This window comes from Pygocentrus nattereri, chromosome 21, assembly GCF_015220715.1.
Source record: "Pygocentrus nattereri isolate fPygNat1 chromosome 21, fPygNat1.pri, whole genome shotgun sequence".
NCBI classification, from domain to species: domain Eukaryota; kingdom Metazoa; phylum Chordata; class Actinopteri; order Characiformes; family Serrasalmidae; genus Pygocentrus; species Pygocentrus nattereri.
The window spans coordinates 27,636,570-27,661,502 of record NC_051231.1 but is presented as its reverse complement, the minus strand read 5'-3'; the positions used below and the strand labels follow the sequence as shown (position 1 = coordinate 27,661,502).

General features: G+C 41.6%; 1 protein-coding gene across 2 annotated transcripts; it reads right to left on the bottom strand.

Moving 5' to 3' along the window:
- Positions 1–6,830: 6,830 nt before the first annotated feature.
- Positions 6,831–23,970, bottom strand: LOC108434884 (solute carrier family 2, facilitated glucose transporter member 9-like). 2 transcript variants are annotated; one of them, XM_037532174.1, is made up of 12 exons: positions 23,424–23,970; positions 20,763–20,858; positions 16,596–16,756; positions 16,369–16,493; positions 15,885–16,014; positions 15,431–15,579; positions 13,295–13,482; positions 12,419–12,529; positions 11,716–11,817; positions 10,166–10,241; positions 9,924–10,051; positions 6,831–7,355 (listed from the first exon to the last, which is right to left on the bottom strand). In XM_037532174.1, the coding sequence occupies exons 1-12, from the start codon at positions 23,520–23,522 to the stop codon at positions 7,176–7,178; spliced, it is 1,545 nt and encodes a 514-aa protein (XP_037388071.1). In that variant the 5' UTR covers positions 23,523–23,970; the 3' UTR covers positions 6,831–7,175. The 2 variants fall into 2 exon arrangements, with proteins under 2 accessions (XP_037388071.1, XP_037388072.1); XM_037532175.1 differs by lacking the exon at positions 23,424–23,970 and having other exon boundaries at positions 20,763–20,879.
- Between the last annotated feature and the right edge of the window lie 963 nt (positions 23,971–24,933).

The following is a 24,933-nucleotide window of genomic DNA, read 5'->3' as shown; positions in this document are numbered from 1 at the left end:
TATTCACTTCAACTTCCTGTGCAGGTTTTTCTTCTAAAGGTTCATCATGAACAGACTCCTCTTCTTCTTCATGAGGAACTTCTAGGTCTTGCATTTCAGTTGCAATGTCCTTATCAGCCATTTTAGTATTTTAAGAATTAAACTGAGTTTAATAAGTAACCGTAAGGAGCCTTAAATAGCTTAAATTAAATTAGCTTGTAAATCAAAGTAAGTTTCACCCTTGAAACTATTTTCAAAATCAGTTACACGCGTTATCCTTCAGTGGCCTATGTTCAAAGGCTATTCTGTGAAATTGAAACGTAAAAGTATAAAAAATGTAAAGTATTAATAATGTAGTAATAAGGCTAATAACTATAGACAAATAATAAATGAAATAATAATATTGCAGTTAGATCACACCAGCTTGAATGTAAATTGATAGATTAAATGCCCTATATGGCAAGATCCACGTAGACTTGTGTCAGATGAATATTAAATGAGAGCACTCTTTAAACTTAAAATCACTGAAAATAGGCAAATACCATAGTACTCCTTTAAACTAAATACTTCTCAGAATTACTTAATGTTGCTAAACATTAACCTATACACATGCGAACATCAAAGGCAACAAATATAGAATAATCAGAACAGTTATCATATTAAACCTTAGTTACACTTCAAACTTAGCAAGCATTCCTTAATGAAATATGCAAGTCCTTGCAAATATCTTTATGGCGAGTGCAATCGGTCCGACTGAATCTTCAAACTCAGAGTCCTATAAGCAGTTGTAGAGGCTACCACACGTGTTCACATTTAACTTGGCTCAAACGTGCTTCTCGTTGGCATAACCACACGACTCGCTTAGGTTACCGGCAGGTTGCATACTGTCCTTTGACGAGTGGCTCCGCCGAAACCTCGCACATCTTCACAGCTCCGACGACGAGAGATGGACGCGCGCGCAGGCTCCTTGCTGGCTGCTGTTCACGCTCTCCCCTCGTGTCGCGGTGGCTGAGTTCTCACTGTAATTCACTCTCAAGTCGAGATCACGAAACCAAGTCGTTCTTTGTATTACGGGCTTTAATCACACAAAGCATGATAGTGTGCCGTGAGAACTGTTAGACATACAGAAAGAAAAAACAAAAAAAAACAACTTATTTCCACATAAAGACTTCAAAGGAACAACGCGACCGTACTGTTACATGAAATTCGTCACATTACATCTTTACACTCTTACAAAATTACAGTAACAGAAAACATTAAATGTACCTCATTGGCCGCTTTCCCTTGAGAGAAAATTAGAAATCTTCAGTCCTTAAACGCACTATGCACTTTATCCAATCTTCCTTAATCACTGCTGATCTTAGGCAGAGGAATCAGCGAGGTGTCTGCCTGCTAGCTTGGTCCAGCATGTTACAAGTATGACCCTCAAAAGTAACACCCTATCAACCCGCGGCAGCAAACTTTGGTTCCCCCTATCAAAACAAACAATATACATGAAATATATGAAATTATGCTTTTAATATTTAACTATTTTACTAGAAATGTATGTATTTATGAACTCTATATTTTTTAACCTAATGTTTATTAATCTATTATTTATTTATTCTGACTTCGATGGCAGCTACAATCATGATGCCTAAACCTACAACATTGATTGCGTTGTTCCAGATCATAGCTCTCTTTCTGTGAGGGAACAGAGACTATTTTGTAGTCTCTTCATTATTAATCTTCATTATTAAACTTTTGCAAAAATTAGACCTGTGAAATAAGCTTGTAAAATGCTTATCTGCTGAGAAAATTTTAAAGAACTATTTTTCAAATTTTCTGTATTATTTTCTCAGTTATTGGGATCTTAAAGTCATTCGGAGTGGTTTGATGTGAAATGGTTCAATCTAGAGAAATTTACAGACTCAGATTTCTTTACAGTAGTGGTGATTGGAACCAGGGGTCATGACGTCTACAACACAAATATACTCATTTTATTTACTATCCAACACCACCAGTGAACCTACACATCTCTTGAGAGGGCTACCACATCTGTTTATAGTAAGAACTGACCTTTATTTTCAAAGTTCAGCTTCAGATGTCTAAGAAATTAATGACTGTGTTATATTACACTTAAGGCCAGTTTCACAGACACAGCTTAGGCCTAAGCATGGACTACAGAAAGAGTTCAACTGCACTTCAGTCCAAGACCATGCTTAAAGAGAAATTATATATTTCTAAACATTTTTCCATAATTTAGTTGTTGTAGAGATGTAAACAAAGTCATTCAGAGAGGTTTGTTGTGAAATTGTTCATTGTTAGAGAAATTTACAGACTCAGACTTTACAGTGGTGGTGAAGGGAACCAGGTGTCTCGATGTCTACAACATAAATATTAGGGGTGGGGGAAAACTGTGGTGGTACATAACGAAAACACCAATGGATGAGCAAGAAATCCGACTGCCTCCCTCTGCACTAAAAGCTGGGTTAGGTCAGGAGTTACAACCCAAATGTTAAGAAGATCCATTCTGTCCTTTCAATAAAAATCAAACCACCTTGGGAGCCACAACATCTAATGTCCAGTATGTGTCAGTATGTGTTAATGTCCTAGTACAAACGTTGAATAGTTTCTTGTAAAATGTCTCCAATCGTTCGACTGTTTTATGAGGCTGAAGTCGCTTCTTATTTGATGGCTTCTTGTTTGGATTTTCCCATTCCACCTTAAATGGCGCCTGAGGTGGTGCCATTTAAGGTGGAATGGAACATTTCGAAATAGAACATCAGGAAACCAACTGCGGTGCTTATAATGTGAACAGGTCATCTGCAAATGTTCAAGTGAGCGATGTTGAAGCTTCCAACCCAATTCAATTCAGTTCAATTCAACTTTATTGTCATTATACAATACAGGGTAGTACATTATAACGAAACACTTTCCGGCTACTTTTCCAGTGCAGTAACAAAAGATGCATAGTAAACAGTGCAAAGACAAAAGACAGTAAAAGACAGACAAAATGTGCAGAGTCAGTAGGTACCCAAACTGGAAGTGAATTACAAACTTTGTCGCAACTTTTATTGCCAAGGATCAGGGTCTGTTTTCAGTCTTTGAGAATGTGGGCTTTCGTGCTATGCTGCCCACTTTGGAGCCAAGATTCAGTCCAAAGACACGGCGATCTCCCTCCCCCTCCATCTCTCTACAACCAGACCAAAACTGAATAAATCACTTCCATTTGGTTTATTAATACAAAATGTTGGAAGTAAATTAATTAATTAATTAATTATAGACTATTGCAAATGCTTTGCTCTTTACAAAGTTGTCACAGAGTGAAAAGAAGAAATCCTGTATAGAAAAAAAAGATGCATCGATAATCGTTTTATATATCGCATCGCAGCCTCTGAATCGTAATCGAATCAAATTGTGGGGTGTCTAGAGATTCCTACCCCTAAAAATATAGTCCAAACCCACCAGTGAACCAACACGTGCTTTAAGAATTTCTATATGTTAATAAAGCTAAAATAATGGCTAATTGGAAGAAATTAATTTTCTTTGGGGCTCAATGGTTTTTACACCTCACAAACATACATACATACATGCAGACACACACGCGCACACTCACACACCTTATTATTATTTTTGTTTGTTACAATTCACAAACTCTCTTTGCAAGTTGTTGGAGACACATACTTAACACAATCTTGCGCCATAGGTAAGAGCTGCAGAATTGGGGTGGCAAGTAGATCCACCCCCCTGCACCACACAAGGGTGACTATTATTTTACATCTTTCCTGTTTCATAACAGGTTTATAACAGGCTGTCTTCTCATCCTTTTCTCCAAGTATATCAACATATGTTTCCATTTGGATTCATTAAACTAGTAATAAGAGAACCCTCTACAGTTCATTACTCACAGCACAGTAAATACAAACCCAATTCCAAAAATATTGGAAAAGACAAATAAAAACAGAAAGCAGTGATTTGTGATCCTCTTTGACAAACATTTACTAAAAACAACATAAATATTGCATAGTGTACTTTATGAGCTGATTTTTGTATATATGTATATATGATAATTGTAAATGTGATGCCTGCAACACATTCCAAAAAGGTGAGGAGGTGCAAAGGGGAGTTTGTGGAATGAGCACCTGCTTGGGAACTTTCCACAGGTGAATATGTGAATAAGTAAGAAGTGATGCGAGTGAGTATATACAAGAAGGTTAGGAAATTCACCATCTATCCATCCATCCATCCATCCATCCATCCATCCATCCATCCATCCATCCATGCATCATCTTCCGCTTCTCCGGGGTTAGGGTCGCGGGGGTAGCATCCTGAGCAATGAGGCCCAGACCTCCCTTTCCCCAGCCACTTCCACTAGCTCCCTGGGAGGGATTCCGAGGCGCTCCCAGGCCAGCTGGGCGATATAGTCACGCCAGCGTGTCCTGGGTCTTTCCCGGGGTCTCCTCCCCAGTGGACTTGCCTGTGACACCTCCCAAGGGAAGCGTCCAGGAGGCATCCTAACAAGATGCCCGAACCACCTCAACTGGCTCCTCTCGACGTGGAGAAGCAGCGGCTCTACTCCGAGTCCCTCCCGGATGACCGAACTTCTCACCCTATCTCTAAGGGACCCTGCGGAGGAAACTCATTTCAGCTGCTTGTATTCGCGATCTCGTTCTTTCGGTCATTACCCAAAGCTCATGACCATAGGTGAGGGTGGGAACGTAGATCGACCAGTAAATCGAGAGCCTTGCCTTATGGCTCAGCTCTTTCTTTACCACAACAGACTGGTCGCATCACTGCTGACCCAGCACCAATCTGCCTGTCAATCTCCCGCTCCCTTGTACCATCACTCGTGAACAAGACCCCGAGATACTTAAACTCCTCCACTTGAGGCAAGAGCTCATCCCCGACCCAGAGAGGGCTCTCCACCCTTTCCCGCCTGAGAACCATGGCCTCAGATTTGGAGGTACTGATCCTCATCCCAGCCGCTTCACACTCGGCTGCAAACCGATCCAGTGAAAGCTGAAGTTCACGGCCTGATGTCCCCAATAGGACCACATCATCTGCAAACAGCAGCGATGTGACCCTGAGGTCACCAAACCGGACACCCTCCATCCCCTGACTGCGCCTAGAAATTCTATCCATAAAAATTATGAATAGAATCGGTGACAAAGGGCAGCCCTGACGGAGTCCAACTCTCACTGGGAACAAGTCTGACTTACTGCCGGCCATGCGAACCAAACTCCTGCTTTGTTTGTACAGGGCCTGAATGGCTCGTAGCAAAGAGCCATGTACTCTGTACTCCCGAAGCACCTACCACAGAATATCCCAGGGAACACAGTCGAATGCCTTCTCCAAATCCACAAAGCACATGTGGACTGGTTGGGCAAACTCCCATGAACCCTCCAGAATCCTGGAAAGGGTAAAGAGTTGGTCCAGTGTTCCACGACCAGGGCCTCCTGAATCCGAGGTTCGACTAAATTCACCATCTACATTCCATAAATTATTATTAAAGGCTTGGGAACCCATACAAATCTTTGCCAAAATTAATGAGCTCAGGAATACTTCGGAAAACCCTTGTCAATAAACATATTCATCACTGCATCTACAATGCAGGTTAAGACTTAACTCTGCAAAGCGTAAGCCACCTATGAACAAAATCAAGAAACGCTGCCAATTTCTCTGGGCTAAACCTCATCTGAGATGGACTGGAGCAAAGTGGAAATGTGCCGAGTCCACCTTTCAAATTGTTTTTGGAAATAACAGACATTGTGTTCTCTGGGCAGAAGAGGAAAAGGACCAGCATCTGTCAAAGTCCCAAAGCCAGCATCTGTCATAGTATGTTGGTGTGCTACGGAGTAACTTGCACATCTGTGAAGGCACCATTAATGCTGAGGCGTACATATGCATTTTGGAGCAACATATACTGCCATCTAGACGATGTCTTTTTCAGGGACATCCCAAGCCACATTCTGCATGTGTTACAACAGCAAGGCTTAGTAACAAGAGAGAGCAGGTGCTGGAGTGGCCTGTCTGCAGTCCAGACCTGAATCCCATTGAAAATGTGTGGCACATTATAAAGTGCAATATTCAACAAGGCATACCCCGGAGCATTCACAACTTTAACAATTCCTGCTCTCAATTCCTAAATGATTGCTGAAGATAGTTAAAATGAAAGGTGAGGTAACCCAGTGGTAAACATGTTGTTGTCCCAACTTTTTTGGAAAATGTTGCAGACATCAGATTTAGAATAAGTCTGTATATACTGTATGTATAGAAAAGTTAAGTACATGAAACATTAGATATTATTTTTTTTTGTTGTTGTTGTTGGAAATTTTGGGCTTGTTCAATAGCCTGGAAAAGGATGGCATGACCACTCCAGGTAAGGGGAAAGGACTTGCCCCAGGTGGAGGAGTTTAAGTATCTTGGGGTCTTGTTCACGAGTGAGGGGAAGAGGGATTGTGAGATCGGCCGCAGCCTGGGACAGGCGGCAGCAGTAATGCGGTCACTGTACCGAATTGTAGTGGAGAAGAGGGAGCTGAGCCGTAAGGTTTACCGGTCGGTCTACATCCCGAACCTCACCTATGGTCATGAGCTGAGATTGAGAATACAAGCTTTTTTCACAGGGTGGTGGGCTACACACTATTTGATAGGGTGAGGAACTCGGCCATCCAGGAGGAGCTCGGAGTAGAGCCGCTACTCCTCTGCATTGAGAAGAGCCAGCTGAGGTGGTTCGGGCATCTGATCCGGATGCCCCCTGGCTCCCTCCCGGTGAGGGTGTACCAGGCACGGCCTACGGGGAAAAGACCCCGGGGTCGTCCTAGGACCCGCTGGAGGGAATATATCTCCAAGTTGGCCTAGGAGCAGCATGGAGTCCCTGGGAATGAGCTGGAGGAAGTTGCCGGGGATAGGGGCATCTGGGATTCTCTGCTCTCTCAACATTGTATTGCACATCTTTGAACTTTCTGCTTTTATCTGAATCTGATTTAACTTATAATAAAAAGGCCTGATGAAAAGGTGAGCCCAATCATATTGACTGGTTTGTTTTTAGATAAGTATTATACAGTGATAAAAAGTCTCAATACACCAAGACGATTGCACTGAATTAGCAAAAAAGAAAAAAGTCGTCTAATATCACAAGCCTACATCACCAGCTCAGTAGTGAAGTAGAAATAAACTACTTTTTTACTTCTGTCCTGTTTGTATCAGGTTGTTTTTCACAACTTGGTCTCCAAGTCCATATCAGTGGAAGAGCCGCATACTCTTATTTTCCTAAACTCCTCAGAGATTTCCAGAGGAGTTTTGCCCTTTGTTTCTGGTAGGATGAAGAAAATGTAGAGGGACGTGGCCAAACAGACACAAGAGAAGGGCAAAAAGATGAAGGACTTGAGAGTGACCTGAGGAGCACAAGAGAATGACAAAGTTTTCTGTCTGTACACATGGAAAACAAGTACAGGGCAAAATCCAGTCAGTAAGTACAAGTTTCATTTCTCAGGAGATGTTTCTGAGGGGGTTTGATATGAGATACTCCACTTGTATAAGGACAGAGAAAGTCAAAAGAAAAATGACAAAACAGAAGTTCCCTAAACTGTAGTTTAAAAAATGAACAAATTGGGCATCATAACAACCACCTGCAAGACCTTGTACCTGGTGCTTTCTGACACAAGTGTCATGTTAAGTAAATTTTTTTATATAACTTATAAAATAAAAATGTATATTTTATATAACCTTTAATAAAAATATTATAAACAAGATGCCAAAATATATTTTAGATGCTTTACTCAGTCTGCTTCGGAACAATAAGAAAAAAATGTAGCATAATAATGTTTTTAATGTAACAATGAATGATAATGTAGTGTAATTTACTAACAAAAGCTAACCAAACTAATTAAATTCTTTACTAATAACTAAATGACCAGTGACTAAACCTAAAACTCTATATTTACACTTGATTCCCATTTTTAAATGGTGATAGAAAAAAAACGTTTTATTGAGCCGGTGACACTAATGTTACATTTATGGCATTTGGCTGACGCTCTTATCCAGAGCAACTTACAATTTGATCTTTTTACACAGGTAGGCGAAGGTGGTGTTAGGAGTCTTGCCCAAGGACTCTTATTGGTATAGTGTAGGGTGGTTACCCAGGCGGGGTTTCAACCCCAGTCTACAGCGAAAAGGCAGAAGTCTTACCCGCTACACTACACCAACCACTACTGATAGCTTTCAAATTACTGGTCACACTTTATGTGGATGCTCCACTATAGATGCTCTACAGATATTTAAATCATTAACAAACTTTCTGGTATTCCTCAGTTAGAGGGTTAGAGTTAGGACTAGATGTAGGTTTTGCCTTGAGGTTAAGGTGAGGGTTAGGTTTAGGGTCAGGGATAGATTTAATAAACTCTTTCACACTGAACTTCAAGTTCAGTTGAATTTAATGGGTATTTAGTTGAATGTTATTGAAAGGCTGACTGAGCATTTACAGTTACAAAGGATCTATAGTGAACCATCTAAGTTACGCTCAACTTCAAGTTCAGTGGCATTTAGTGACTATTCAGTTAAATGTTGCTTAAATATATATTGAAAATTTACAAAGAATCTACAGTGGACTATGCAAATAAAGTGTTACTGAATGACCTTTTTCTGAATGACCGTTTTCAACAGCAGATTATTTTTTGTTTGAGACGATATTTTAGTTTGAGTCGGTCATGAGCATTACAGTGCCTCTACTGGCTGATTGTTAAGAGGTCCCACACCTTTGAGAGCTCCACCAATCATCAGTGAGTTTCCAGGCTGGACAAAAAGTACATTTTTAAAAGCCAACAGTCACTACATCTTGAGATGATAATAATTTGGAAAAAGCACTTGCGGGACCCAAAATGATGACGCAAAAGCCTGCTGTCTGGTAAGCGCTGATCTTCGCTCTGCTAAACCAGCAGGTGCCATTAACTCACATTGAAGTCCGGCTTGAATAGGGTTCTATGGGCTGAGCTTCCACTGGCTTCTAATACTAAACTTTGTTAGTATGGAAAAATATCCCAGAAAATTTCTTTAAAAACTGAAAGTGAGTCTCCTGAAAAGAATGGTAGCTCTCACAAAGGTAGAGTGGACACAGAAAAAAAAGTATATATATATATAGTTTGAGGCTTCTGTGTAATTTTCTATTAAGTATGTTTTTCTGAAGCTGTACTTGCACTTAATGGCCATTTTTTGATTGTGACAGGAGCTGTGGGGGTCTTAGGCACTGATGAAAGGGGTAAAGAGGAGGCTAACTGATAATGCAGAGAAACAAATGGACCACAATCTGAAATCAGATGTGGACCTGAATAAATGGACACTGGCTGTAGATACAAGCTAGGTTTACACTGTTAGGAATAAAGGTTCTGTGCAGGGACATTTTTGTTCATCAAGATACAAACAATGTAAATGATCCCTCAAAGGTACAATAGTGGGTTTAAGGTGAACCTTAAATAAATTTTTCTAGGTGAAAAGTGCACATTTGTACCTTTTCATAACTGAATGTTTTAAAACAGAACAATACAATAAAAGCCTGGAGACATGACTGGGTGTGTGGAGTCAATACAACTTAGAAAATATCATTTCAATGGATTATGGTACAACCATGTTCCCTGACTAAAGGTACTGAGATGTACCCTTGAGGGTACCACCCCAGTGACAAGAGGGGCACTGATCCAGTGACAGTTTCATTCCCTTTTTCTGAGTTTGTACCTAAAAGACATTGAACAAATTAGTGATTTCATCTAAGTAATCAGGTGGTGCATTTGGTCAAGCAGGAGTTAATACAATGCCAGTGATGCTATTGTGACAAAGGTCAACTGTGAAGTGATATTAAATCAGTGTTAATATTACTTATTTGGGTACTCGGTGGCCCAGTCATTATGACCATTAATCGGCAATAGTGGAAAAATAAACAAACTATTGTGGCTATGCAGCAGCAAACGTACCAGAAGGAAAGGAAAGATGAATCCTAACACAGTGAAGCTGCCCCACAACAGAATTCCCATTAACACAAACGCTGCAGAGCGATACGACTGGATGAATATCTCATGGTTGAGCGAGGGCATCACTCCAGCTGCCAATCAGAAACAATTAATATATTCAAATGAATTGACAGTAGTAACGACTTAAGTATATATTTTCTAAGCACTGTGGAAGTCTGTGTAAATGGTTGTGAGTGACTGTTTACCTGGGCCTCCTCTGTAAAAGATGACAAAGAGGAATACGAGGGCGACGGTGCTGTGCGGAATCCAGAAAGAGTAATCCTAATCAAATAAGACAAAATGAAATAAGTCTCAAAATGAGTCTTTTATACTATAAAGACTAAACTAGCCATACGTGAAGGAGAATTCCACTCACTTTACACAATTCAGCAGCAGAGATGTAAACAAAGTCATTCAGAGTGGTTTGATGTGAAATGGTTCATTGTAGAAAACTTGCCAACTCTGACTTTCCTTACAGTGAAGGTGATGGGAACCAGGGGACGTGATGTCCACAATGCAAATACAGTCATTTTATTTACTGTCCAGAAACACCAGTTATATATATAAGCAGCTAGTGAGCTACATTTTTAACCCTCATTAGGTTTTCTTTGTGATCTATTGTTTTAAAGGGAATTTCCACCATCCATTTTCTAAGCCGCTTCTCCGTCAGGGTCGCGGGGGGGTGCTGGAGCCTATCCCAGCAGTCTTCGGGCGGAAGGCAGGATACACCCCGGACAGGTCGCCAGTCCATCGCAGGGCAGACAGACACACACAGACAGTCACTCACACACTCACACCTAGGGGCAATCCAGCATGTCCAATCGGCCTGACTGCATGTCTTTGGACTGTGGGAGGAAACCGGAGAACCCGGTGGAAACCCACGCAGACACGGGGAGAACATGCAAACTCCACACAGAGAGGACCCTGATCACCCGGCCGGGGAATCGAACCCAGGCCCTCGCTGTGAGGAGACAGCGCTACCCACCACACCACCGTGCCGCCCAGAATTTCCACCATTTTTTCAAATTTCTGCAGTCAGTCAGGGACGCTTAAATAAAAGCGGTAAGTCATTCAGGGTGGTTTGGTGGTTTGGTGTGTCTCCATTCTAGAGAAATTACAGTCAGAATCGTTCATAGTGGTGAACCTCTGAAGAGGCTAACTAAAATCTCCTTCATAGAAATTTACTACACAAAATGGTTATGAATCTGCTGCCTGATGCCTGAAACATTGTTTTACATTAAAGCTTTTGGCCTAAACTTCATGTTTTTACTTCTATTCATGACAGAGAGGTGCAACACAGTAACTTAGAGATAGAGATAGAAAACTTATGTTATCACCAATTTAGCATCATCAACATTACATATGGTACATTTGCATTGTAATACAAATTAGAGTCAGTATGTTTCTCTACAAACATTTCCTTTGACCTCTTAAACTGCAGGCTTGTTATTCAATAATTAATCTTAAGACTTACTACTCAGTAGCTACAAATTATTCAGTAACTACAAACAACCTAATACGCAAGTCATGTAGTTATGAGTGAGGAACTGAAGTCTGGAGCCTCAGATTAATGGTTCAATCTTTAGACTAAATCTATTCCACCACTATCAGTCTTCTGGATCACTTTACTTTTTTTTACTTACTTTTTTACTCTGTTTTGAAAACTGGCAAGGAGTTTTGTGTATAAGTCCATATCTACTGATTTGATGGCTGATCTAAAGCATGTAAGTGTAGTTGTTGGGTAAAAGTCAGTCACCTTTAGCTCCAAAGTGAGGGTCATCAGTGCCATAATGACTGCCATGATACCAAAACCGAGCCAAAGCAGCACTTTCCTGCCCACACGGTCAATCAGCAGGCCCTGTGTGCAAACACATAGTAATACATCACATTGCTACACATGCAGAGAGCTTTGCATTCATCGTTTAAAGGACTAGTTTGGCAAAAAATCAAATGTACACGAATGTCATATTAACCCAAGTTTGATGCAACAGCCAAGCCATGTCAGCCAAGGTTTTCTTCTTTTGTTTTGTACTGGAGTTATTATGCTAACAAGTATTGAAAGCTTAGGCCTCTTCTGTTAGTACTGTATGTGAAAATATCATTAAATATTCAAATCTACTTCCGACCCTTCGTCACCAGCCTATCAGCGCTCTCGCTCTCCTGAGTATTGATGTGAACCAGCTGTGCCTTTATTCACATGACCTGTCTAGTTTATAAGCCCACGCTGTAGACCAGTTCAGGGCACAGTGTTGCTTTCACTCGTGAACGTACTGAGCGTTTCTTTTTGATTGTTCTGATCCGTGTTTCTGACTTCCTGCCTGTTATCTTTGGATTTGCCCTTTGTGTACCGTCGCCTGGCCTGTTAGCTTTAGCTGGCTGTCTCTTCTCTCCTCGAGCTCTGGATTTATCTGGATTTAGCAGAAAAAATTAGCATACATCTGGTGCATTGGAGAACTCACACATGTGATGTTGTTGAGGACTTCAGACAGCCCCACCCCCATAGTGACATAACGAATTTTGTCCACAGGAATTCCAGCCTCCTGAAAGATGCTGTAAGAATGTAGGTTGAGCTGTGGGAACAGAGCGAGAATGGTCAGAAAGCTTCATGCTGCAATATGAGTTTAGAACCACAACACAAGCTCATGTGAGACCATTACAGGTCACTGAAGTGGAAACAGTGAAGAGGGCTTGAAGTAAACTTACCGTTCTTCAGTTTATTACTCCATGCCTTTTTTTCTACCACTTTCACAAGCTAGAACCAGAACTAATGTGGCTTGTGCTTTTTTTATTCACAAAGGACCAAAGACTGGCTCTCACTCTGACCCTTACGTGTAGAGTCACATACATTCTTGAAAATAATTGTTCTATAAAGAACCATATTAAAAACGCATTCTCCAACAATCTGTAGAACCATTTAATGACGCAAAGAACCCTTTAACCATACAAAGGGTTCTTTGAGTATTCTTGGTTCTTTACTAAAGAAGCCTTGAAGAATATATATATATATATATATATATATATATATATATATATATATAATTTACACACACACACATATTAACAATGACCTGGGAAATCAGAACAATGTCCTAGCAACAACGCAGCTACCATCTGAGATAATATAGCTTAGCAAAAACCTTAGCAACCGTGTGGGATTTCATAGCAGTGGTCTAGCAATACCTTAACAAGTACCTGGGATAACATAGCGACAGCTGAGCAACACTTTACCTGTGATACAATGAATGGGTTTTTATAGATTTTTATTGACATTAAAATTAGATTTTTTGCCAAATTATTATTTCAGATAATACTGGAGTTATGTTATTGTTACTTACCGCTGAGATGCCACAGAACTCCATAGCTTCTTGGATGATGACCAAACTGCAAATTTGCCAGCGTACATTTTGGTCCCTCAGCAGCTCCAGCAGTGTCTTACTGCGCTCTCCTCTCAGAGCTGCCTGCTCTACCAGCATCTCCTCAATCTCCAGCTTATAGTCCCCCGGACCCCACAGAAACTGCAGCGCTACAGAACACACAAAGGGGCAGATTTACTAATATGTGCCATCGCAAACTCTATTTCTCTATTTTGGTGATACAAAAATTTCATGGTGAATAGACCAAAAGAAATGGCCCAAATTTGCTTGGAAATAAATTCTGGTTCTATTGACTTACATTAAGAGTAAAGTATGTTTTTTCTTTCTGTAAAGTTACAGTTTTGGAGACATGAGGTTTTGTTCCAACAGCAGCAATATGTAATACTTCTTCTTCTTCTTTCGGCTACTCCCTTTATGGGTCGCCACAGCGGATCATCTGCCTCCATCTTGCACTATCCATTGCCTCCTCTACTTTCACACCAACCATCTTCATGTCCACCTTAACTACATCCATAAACCTTCTCTGAGGTTTACCTCTTCTCCTTCTACCCGGCAACTCCATCTCCAACATTCTTTGGCCAATATATCCACTATTCCTCCTCAACACATGTCCAAACCATCTCAACCTGGCCTCTCTGGCTTTATCTCCAAACTGCTCCACCTTCACTGTCCCTCTGATCTGCTCATTTCTAATCTTGTCCATCCTTGTCACTCCCAACGAATATCTCAGCATCTTCATCTCCGCCACCTCCAGCTCAGCCTCCTGTCTTTTAGACAGAGCCACAGTCTCCAAACCATACATCATAGCAGGACGCAGTAATGTCTTGTAAACCTTCCCTTTCACTCTTGCTGCTATCCTTCTGTCACACATCAGCCCTGACACCCGTCTCCACCCACTCCATCCTGCCTGCACCCTCTTCTTCACCTCTTTTCTACACTGTCCATTGCTCTGCATGGTTGACCCAAGATATTTGAAGTCATCCACCTTTACGACCTCTACTCCTTGCATCTTCACCTTTCCACCTGCCTCCCTCTCATTCACACACATGTATTATGTCTTGTCTCTACTGACCTTCATTCCTCTCCTCTCCAGTGCAAACCTCCACCTCTCCAGATTCTCTTCCACCTGCTCTCTACTCTCACCACAGATTACAATGTCATCTGCCAACATCATGGTCCATGGAGCCTCCTGCCTGACCTCATCTGTCGACCTGTCCATCACCATTGCAAACAAGAAGGGGCTCAAAGCAATATGTAATACTGATAATAGTAAAACTGTGGCAAGTCTGACAAACGTTTTACTTTGGGGACTATTTTGCTTCAAAATGTCTTGCATGTACCTGAAATTTTTCGGCCTAAACTTTTTCTTGAAACTATCAAAAGTCAGTGTCTCAGGCATCAGGCAGCATATCGCTGTTGTCAGCACAAAACCTTGTATCTCCAAAATGGTAACTTTACAGGAGAAGGAAAAAACTTTCAATGTAAGTCAACGGAACCAGACGTTTCCCAAGTAATTTTGGGCCATTTCTTTTGATCCATTCATCACAAAATTTACAAATAACATAAAGGTATTTTCAAATTATGCTGAAAACTGAAAAACGGAAAACGAATGAAGATATGAGGTTTTGTTCTGAGAGCAGCAACATTCATAATCATTTAAAGTAGTAAGTTTCTGTGAGGGATTTTTTTAGAGGCACTAAACTTCAGACGTCTGGTTCCTATCACCACTGTGAACAATTCTGACTTGGTAAGTTCATCTAGAATGGAGCTTTTCGCACCAAACATCTCAACCAATGAATTATGCAGAAATCTTTAAAAATAAGTGTAATTCCCCTTTCATTCAGAGTATTGTGATGTATAGCACTTATGCTCCTAGAGGATATGTTTACTTTTATAGATACTGAGAGTGATTTTTTTTTTAATTTAAGTAATATTGGACAGATTTATGCCCTGTGATGGACTGGCGACCTGTCCAGCGTGTATCCTGTCTTCCGCCTGATGACCGCTTGGATAGGCTCCAGCACCCCCCCGTGACTCTGAGGGAGAAGCAGCTTAGAAAATGGATGGATGGATGGACAGATTTAAGTAAATACACACCTTTTTTACACTCCTCAGTGTTTCCCTTCTCTATTAGTAAGTATCTTGGTGCTTCTGGAAAGAAAGGCAGTGTTACCATCTGAATTATGGAGAAAAATGCTGGGATGCCGAGCAGGATATTCCACCAGGCCTCCCGACCCAGGATCTCACTGTGAGAGCAGAGAAATAGAGAGAGCAAGACCTACCAAAGTGAAGCTTAAAAGACACAATATTAGGGCAGAAGTGTCCAGTGTTCTTCTTGCATATCGACCATATTGGCTATAAAGTGCTTATGTGGTCAACGATCAAAACATACGCAATTTTTCTTTTAATGCCAATCGCTCAGCAAAAATGTCAACAGAAATGATCTAGAATTACTTGGAATAAAGTTTTGTTACGTTAACTTACACTAAAAGTTCGGGAACACTTTATCTGAGGGCTGCCTGCACAGGCTCTCAAAAACCATAGGCCTCACCTTAGTCCCATGAACTGCCCAAACAGCTTGCCACTAGATGAGAAGAGAGCGACCGTAAGCGAGACCATTCCTCTTATTTTCTTGGGTGAGCTGTCTCCAAGGTAGAGGCAATGGATGCTCGTATTTATCCCTTTACAATCAGCAATGAATAAAATCAGAGACTTTAGGAAGAACTGAAGAAATCCTAGTACACCAGCAGAGATGACTTAGAGTTCAGTCTAAATCTAGATCAGACTAAATCTTAGGTACAGTAGTAGTCAAAAGTTTGAGAACTGCTGAACTAGAACTATGAAAACCTGCAAAATCACTGCAAAATCAAAGTAATCTGCTGCTGCTAGTACATTACTGTAATTTTACAGGAAAGGTTTCACAGTGCTGTAAAACCTTTGACTGGTAGGATTGTATGTGATGAACAGATCATGTTGCCACATATTGTTAGATTAGACATGTCTCTAAATCTGGTGTTGTGATGTAGGTGTCTTACCTGAGATGAACCCAAACAGGAAGCGAGAGAGCATAATCATCTCGAACGAGTTTGCGAATCTGCTTGCGATCATGGTGCCTAAAGCAACAAAGCTGATCGCGTTGTTCCAGATCATAGCTCTCTTTCTGTGAGGGAGACAGTTTTTTTGGGTTATACAAATTTAGTAGGCCCAATGTTCATCCTTGTTCTCAAACTTTTGTGTAAGATAACTAAAGCAAAACTCTCACCTCCCCAAGTGGTTGGTGATCCAGCGGACATTGATGGATCCAAACAGACCACCAAAAGGAAAGCTGGACACTATAGTGGACCATATGAGTGTGGCTGTTTTCTCTCCTGGAGCTTCTCCATAGCGCTCAGTCCAGCTGCTGTTTATAAAGCTCTTAATGAACTGTGGATGGACACAGCAGGAGGAAGGAAGACAATCATGATCGTCTAATTCATTGTATTGAACATTTTGCTAAAATGATCTTTGTCAAAATGTTCAATATATTTGATGCAACAACATATTGGGTTAAAGTTGGGATGGGGCATGTGGGTCGCAACATATGGTTGGTTAGTACATTTTCATCGTATCATACAAGAAGAATATCACTTGCTAAAATCATATCATTTTATTGGCCCAGAGTGTATTAATTTTAAAAGTACCACAATATACTGGCCTAATTTACTTGCACGCGCAGATGACCAGGGTCAGCAATCCAAATGTTAAGAAGAGCCATCCTCTCCATGGATCACCACCTTATCGTGGTGGAGAGATTTGTGTGCTTGAAGGACCCTAGGAGCTATGTTGTCTGGAGCAAAAGCTCCTGGTAGGGTCTCCCATGGCAAACTGGTCCTAGGTGACAGGCCAGACAAAGTGTGATCCATAACCACCCCTATGAGGACAACAAAGCAGGACTTGTGTACCCTGCCCGGACCAGGGTTACCGGGGCCCCACCCTGGAGCCAGGCCTGGGGGAGGGGCTCGCCAGCGAGCGTCTGGTGGCCGGGCATTCACTCATGGTGCCCGGCCGGGCCCAGCCCGAAGGAGCTACATGAGTCCCCCCTCCCATCGACCCACCACAGATGGGAGGGGCAGTAGTAGGGGTGCGGTGCATTGTGGATCGGGCGGTGTCCGAAGGCGTGGGCCTTGGCGTTCTGATCCTCGGTTGCTGAAACTGGCTTTTGGAACTTGGAACGTTACCTCAATGGCGGGGAAGGAGCCTGAGTTGGTGCGCGAGGTCGAGAGATACCGGCTAGATATAGTCGGGCTCACCTCAACACACAGCTTGGGCTCTGGGTCCAATCTCCTTGAGAGGGGCTGGACTTTTTTCTTTTCTGGAGTTGCCCATGGTGAGAGGCGGCGGGCAGGTGTGGGCTTTCTCATAGACCCTCGACTCGGCGCCTGTATGTTGGGGTTTTCCCCGGTGGACGAGAGGGTAGCTTCCCTACGCCTTCGGGTTGGGGAACGGGTCCTGACTGTTGTCTGTGCTTATGCACCGAACAGCAGTTCAGAATACCCAGCCTTCATAGAGTCCTTGGAAGGGGTGCTTGAAAGTGCTCCTCCTGGAGACTCGATTGTCCTACTGGGGGACTTCAACGCTCACGTGGTCAACGACAGTAAGACCTGGAGGGGTGTGATTGGGAGGAATGGCCTCTCTGATCTGAACCCGAGTGGTGTTCAGTTTTTGGACTTCTGTGCAAACCACAGTTTGTCCATAACGAACACCATGTTTGAACACAAGGATGTCCATAAGTGCACATGGCACCAGGACACCCTAGGCCGCAGTTCAATGATTGACTTTGTAGTCGTGTCAGCGGACTTGCGGCCATGTGTACTGGACACTCGGGTAAAGAGAGGAGCTGAGCTGTCAACTGATCACCACCTGGTGGTGAGTTGGATCAGGTGGTGGGGGAAGATGCCAGTCAGACCAGGCAAACCCAAACGTATAGTGAGGGTTTGCTGGGAACGTCTGGCAGAAGAACCTGTCAGATTGATCTTCAACTCACACCTCCGTCAGAACTTTGACCAGATATCGGGGGAGGTGGGGGACATTGACTCAGAATGGGCCATGTTCCGCTCCTCCATTGTCGAAGCGGCCGACTGTAGCTGTGGTCGCAAGGTAGTTGGTGCCTGTCGGGGCGGTAATCCTCGAACCCGGTGGTGGACACCCCAGGTGAGAGATGCCGTCAAGCTGAAGAAGGAGTCCTACCGGACATGGTTGGCCTGTAGGACACCAGAGGCAGCTGGCAGGTATCGACAGGCCAAGCGATCTGCGGCTTCAGTCGTTGCCAAGGCAAAAACCTGGGTGTGGGAAGAGTTCGGTGAGGCCTTGGAAAGTGACTTTAAGTCGGCTCCGAAAAGATTCTGGCAAACCGTCAGGCGACTCAGAAGGGGAAAGCAGGATTGGTGCTGGGTCAGCAGTGATGCGGGCTCTTTACCGGTCTGTTGTGGTAAAGAAAGAGCTGAGCCATAAGGCAAGGCTCTCGATTTACTGGTCGATCTACGTTCCCACCCTCACCTATGGTCATGAGCTTTGGGTAATGACCGAAAGAACGAGATCGCGAATACAAGCGGCTGATATGAGTTTCCTCCGCAGGGTGGTTGGACTCTCCCTTAGAGATAGGGTGAGAAGTTCGGTCATCCGGGAGGGACTCGGAGTAGAGCCACTGCTTCTTCACGTCGAGAGGAGCCAGTTGAGGTGGTTCGGGCATCTTGTTAGGATGCCTCCTGGACGCCTCCCTTGGGAGGTGTCACAGGCAAGTCCACCGGGGAGGAGACCCCGGGGAAGACCCAGGACACGCTCGCGTGACTATATCGCCCAGCTGGCCTGGGAGCGCCTCGGAATCCCTCCCAGGGAGCTAGTGGAAGTGGCTTGGGAAAGGGAGGTCTGGGCTTCATTGCTCAGGATGCTGCCCCCGCGACCCGAACCACCGGAGAAGCGGAAGATGATGGATGGATGGATGGAAGAAGAGCCATTCAACAAAAATTAACCCACCTTGCGAGCCACAACATTTTATATCCTTTTTAGCCTCTTGGCTGTAAATATGTGCTAATGTACTAGTATAAGCTAAAAATATAATAAATGCAGACTTACTTTACTCTGCTTTAAGCTTTAGCTCAGCTATAGCCGCTTTTCTCGCATCTCCAGCAGGAAACTTTTTCTCAAAAGTAAAACTTTCTCATAAACTGTTCCTCAGCATTTGTCTTTTTAGGAAGTCAGCTACTCATCCGCTACCTTCCTTATGAATTTACATGTTCCACCGTAAGAATGTAACTGCTGCGCCATTTAAGGTGGAATGGCAGAATCTGATCAAGAAACTTGTGAACAACAAATTGACTTCAGCCTCACAGCCTTCAGCCTTTCTTGTTGCAGATTAAAAGTATCAGGAAACCAGATGAAGTGCTTTTAAATGCAATTAAGTCCATTCGTCTCTGAATGATGGATGTTCATCTTAAATCTTTATCTATACCTTTTCATTAGCTACTAGCAAAGCAAGATTGATGTCTGCATGGCTATGGTGACCAGCAGTCTGCACACCAACCTACCACGTTAAAGGTTGAATTAGCAGACATACATTAACTCCAACGTTTAAGACCATTTATTGTTAAAACCATGTTTGAAGGATCAGCCGAGCTTTATGTTATTGTAAAGGAGAATTATTTTATTTTTACCTAACAATCAAATTCAGTGTAATTCTCTGACTGCCAGAACAGGGCAGTAAAAGAGTCACATGAAGCTCTGGAGCAGTGCAGTGTGAATGTTTAAAATGCACTGGAACGCTTAAAACTCACATCAGCATGAAAGAATAGGATGTCCAAAAAAAACAACAACATGATTTTCACCTTTAAAATGACCATAATGTTTCGTTTAAAGTCTTTCCTGTCTGAGCCTATATAGAAATCGGCTGTAGGTACATGCTAGTAACAACATTAGCATTAGCTTGTGCATGTTGATCTCAGTAGAGAATGCGGCTTTGAGAAGAAACATAGAAGTAATCCTGAAGTAATGTTTTATATTAAAACTACATTTTAGGCCAAAACTTTACAACAAATCACAAAACAATTTATCATGTATCAAGCAAGAGGGAAAGAGGAGGAGAGAGAAAGTGAATCGTAACATTTGCTTTTCAGAGACAAACTGCAGTTTTTTTTGTTTATTGTTTTTTTTTTTTTTAACGACTTTTTACTCTTATTTTTAGGGATTCTGGGACTCAATTCAGTGGTGCTTGAGCCATGTTTGAGCCACGTCTATGGTGTAATAACTTAATGGGATGTAGCTTTAAGAGCCATTAAATGCTTTGAAAGTCTGGTTTGTAGTACTACAATGGTGAACAATTTTAACTTGGTAAATTTCTCCACTAAGGCGCGTTTCACACCGACCTACTCTGGTTGATAATGCGTGATAAACTTACTGGAGCTGGGGAGCTGATGAGTGTAACATTGCTTCCCATGTGGAAAGATCCTCCCAGGCTAAGAACTATGATGAACAGCAGAGCCTTCCCACGAACCTGAAACAACAGACGAGACATTTATTGATACTAATCAGTCACTTAGGATCATTAATGACTTAATTAATGAATTAATCACTTAACCACCAGATAGGGATAAAGATGATATCAATGGAAACTGTAAATGCACAACAGTAATTTAATCTGAAACATCACAGTAATTAAATTACATTCATTTTAAATATGAATATAAAATAAAAGTGTTTTTTATTGTAACAAGCCTGATATTGCAGCAGTAGAAGAACGCTTTTTGGTGTTATATAGAACCCTTTTCAAAAAGGCTCTATATAGAACAATCTATAGCACATTCTTGATCAATATGAAGAACAATTTCACGATGCAAAGAACCCTTTAATCATAATGTTAATCATCAAATATTCTTTGAATGTTCATGGATCTAAATAGTACATTGTCTTTACTAACAACCCCTCAAAGACCCCTTTCATGATGCAATGAGCCTTTTAATCATGCAACAGGGTTCCTTTACTTAAAAAAGAAAAACCCTTGAAGAACCATAATTTTTATGTGAGTACCAGACCTGGTGGCAGCCTGAACTGTAAACTTAAGTTATCTGACTTCAAAAATTATGCAAATTTATTGCCTCAGAAAAATAAGCAAAGTTTCAAACATAAATGACTTATATATGAGTTATAACTACTCTTTCATTTTCAGTGATGCACACTTCTTCAGCATGTAAAGCTGAGTCAAACAGCCCAATATCTTAAAAGGTTTCCACTGACCTGGCGGAACTCGACTTTTTCAAGCTTTGCTTACTCTTGAATTAGACAGGTTGACTTGAGCCAGATATTCTTTTTTGTGTAAAGTATTTGCATTAATTAAAACAACTTCAGTGTATTAAATAGAGAAGACTATAATCACTCATTTCTTCTAACAGCTTAATGCATGTCTGCAGTGAGTGCCGTATTGGCAGTGGGAGATTGTGGGGAGGCCCTTGGTGCCCTAGACCCCTGTGGCAGAAACTGGCTCTTGGTACATGGAATGTGACCTAACTTGGGGGGACGGGGGAGCCGGAGCTTGTGCAGGAGGTTGAGAGGTACCAACTAGATATAGTTGGGCTCACCTCCACCCACAGTGGCAGCTCTGAAACAAAACTCCTGGATGGGGTTAGTCCCTCTCCTACTCAGGGGTTGTACAGAATCACATGGATGCCTCCAGCACTCCCTGGAGCAGTTTGCAGCTGAGTGTGAAGTGGTTGGTATGCGGATCAGCACCTCCGAGTCTGAGTCCATGGTCTTAGCCCGGAAAAGGATGGCATGCCCACTCCAGGTAAGGGGAAAGGACTTGCCCCAGGTGGAGGAGTTTAAGCATTTTGGGGTCTTGCTCATGAGTGATTGGAAGAGGGATTGTGAGATCAGCCATAAACTGGGAAAGAAGGCAGCAGTAACTTGAAATGGTCCATTGTCCTTTACATTGTACAGAAATGGCCAAAATATACTAAAAAGTCTGGTTCCATTGACTTACATTAAAAGTAAAGTATGTTTTTTCCTTCTCTTGTAAAGTTACCAGGTTGCGGTAGCACTCACCCCAACACACTCTCTCTCTATCTCTTTGTGACCCTGAGATCCTGAGAAACATTTTTCTTGTTAAATTTTATCATTTAAATTATATATATATATATAATTTAAAATTCAATTATGCGTTTTTTGTGTTTTAGTTTTTGGAATGTATCACATTACAGAAATGATAAATTACCCAACAGATGAAACAAGTAAGACACAATGGGTTTTGTTCATTTTATCAATGCTTCAAATCAACTTCAAATAATGTATTTTGATTTTCTGCTTATAAATATGAACAAAAAGTATGTCTTCTTCAGCATAAGATATGCTTAAAAATGAAATTGATAGGACAGAGTATCCAGACACTACAAATTAGTAACATTAATATTTAGTTACAAAGCCACTGTTGGCAACTTGGCAAAGTTGAATACCACAAAATAATGAAGATTATAGAATTCATTTTCATGCTGATGATACAATCATTTATTTTTGTGCTTCCTCTGTAACATTAGCGATGGAATAGTTACAGAAAGATTTTTAACTCATTACACAGATTTTTACAATGGGCGATTCTAGTCTTATCAAAGCCATTTATTTCTTACTGTATACAACAGTCAATTGAATATAAAGTAGTTGTTTTAATTGATGTCAGCACTTCACACAAAGAAGAACATTTGATGCAAGTTAACTGGACTAAATGAAGAATAAGCAGAAATAATTTACGTTTACATTTCAGGCCACCACCATGTCTGGTTGGATAGATTGGAGATGGGCATAAACAAGTCCTTTTGTCATGTCACAGTGAAGATCAAGGAACATGTTAGAAGCCTTACAGAGATACATAAGCCAAAGAATTATAATCTATTATCTATATACTATAAACTATAATCCCTAAGTGTCAGAAATATATTCTAAAACATTCTATATAAAAAGATGCTAATTTAATTACAGGAGATAATCTACATCCCTCCACCCCCCGACTGTAAATCTTCAAATCTTTCAAAAATGACAAAAACTATGAAAATAGAATATGAAGTTGGCCTACCAGTTGCCTTAACACACTGTCCATGTCTGTCCACTCAGAACTCTGTGTGGGAGTGATGACTCTTGTTGACCACACTAATTTAAAAACCCTGTCTGGCATCTGCAATATGTTTAATGTTTACACAGGTTTAAAATGTCATGATTGTGCCACAGTAGGGAGGCAGCACAATGACTCTTCAAGAATAGATGCTTAACATGTTCTTTTTATGGTCATATGCAAAAGTTTTGATGCCCTGGTCAAATGACGTGCTGTGAAATAAGTGAACTTATCCTCTACAGAGAACACACCTCAGGACATTTTACTGCACGGTTACTGTTCATTTGCTGCATTTAACCTGTGACCTGTGCAAAGGTTTTGGCACAATCTATTTTTGATCACTAATTTGAAATCAACCGTAGCCTCACAGCAAGCCTGGGCCTGGGTTCGATTCCCCGGCCAGGCAACCAGGTTTCTTTCCATGTGGATTTTGCACAGGTTTCCTCCCACAGTCCTGTACAGACATGTAGTCAGGCCAACTGGTCATGCTATATTGCCAAAAAGGTCTGAGTGTGTGTGTACCTATATATGTGTGTGTGTCTGCCCTGTGATGGCAACCTGTCCAGGTTGTACCCACCCAGTGACTGCTGGGATAGGCTCCAGCACCCCCTACAACCCAGAAGGATAAGTGGCTTAGAAAATGTGTATTTGTGTGTGTAAATCCAACACTGTGCAAAAGTCAGAGGCCACACTTAATTCATTTCAGCCAAAACTGCCATTAAGTAAGCATGCGTGTTGAGGTCTGCCCTCTGGGGTGGTCAGTAACGTCTTCTCGACAGCTACACATCCTTTCAGAAGCTTTTCTCCTCTATCAAAGATGAGAGAACTGTTTATAAGTACTGCTGGCAGTTTTAGTGGTCTACCAGCACGTTTGTCTGAATTTTCTCCGTATCTTTGAATAATGTTTTGGAAAATCCCATTTTTGTCACTTCTTTTCTTTGGCGTACAGTGATGTAGAAAAGCACAGTGAATATTATTTAGTTAAGACAGGAGACGTAATAAATGAATGGTAGTCTCTAACTTTTGTTACAGTACCGTAAATGCTCTACTAAGTCTATGGCTATCATTACATATTTGGGATCTATTTCAGCTGATCAGTAAAGCAGCTGCCAATGGCAGTGCTTAGTTTTCTTACATCACTGCTGGAGAACATTAGAACACTCAGTTCTCAGCCCTGTGGATCATGCAGAGCAGAGCAAACACCAGAGTCGTTAACGTATAAATAAAAACATGGCTTGCATCAGGACAGTCCAGTTCTGGACTGTAACTGATCTGTAAAATGAGACCATTCCAGCAGCCATCACGTGAAAAGGCGGAAGTCACAATCTGTCCTTTCTGTCATTTGACTGATCTTTTCTCTCTATTGCTTTGCTCACCTTCAAGATACATCATCAGAAGGGGGTTTTCCTAGTCTTTAAACCACAAAATCCCACTCTACAGCACTATTCTAACAGGTGAGTGTGCGTTTTTAACA

Excerpts from the sequence above, each read along its gene's own strand:
- LOC108434884 (XM_037532174.1), bottom strand. The coding sequence starts at position 23,522 with ATGCCAGACAGGGTTTTTAAATTAGTGTGGTCAACAAGAGTCATCACT. Across the intron at positions 20,859-23,423 it reads ACAGTGTGTTAAGGCAACTG|GTTCGTGGGAAGGCTCTGCT; the intron begins GTAGGCCAACTT and ends CTGTTGTTTCAG. Across the intron at positions 16,757-20,762 it reads TCATCAGCTCCCCAGCTCCA|TTCATTAAGAGCTTTATAAA; the intron begins GTAAGTTTATCA and ends GTCCATCCACAG.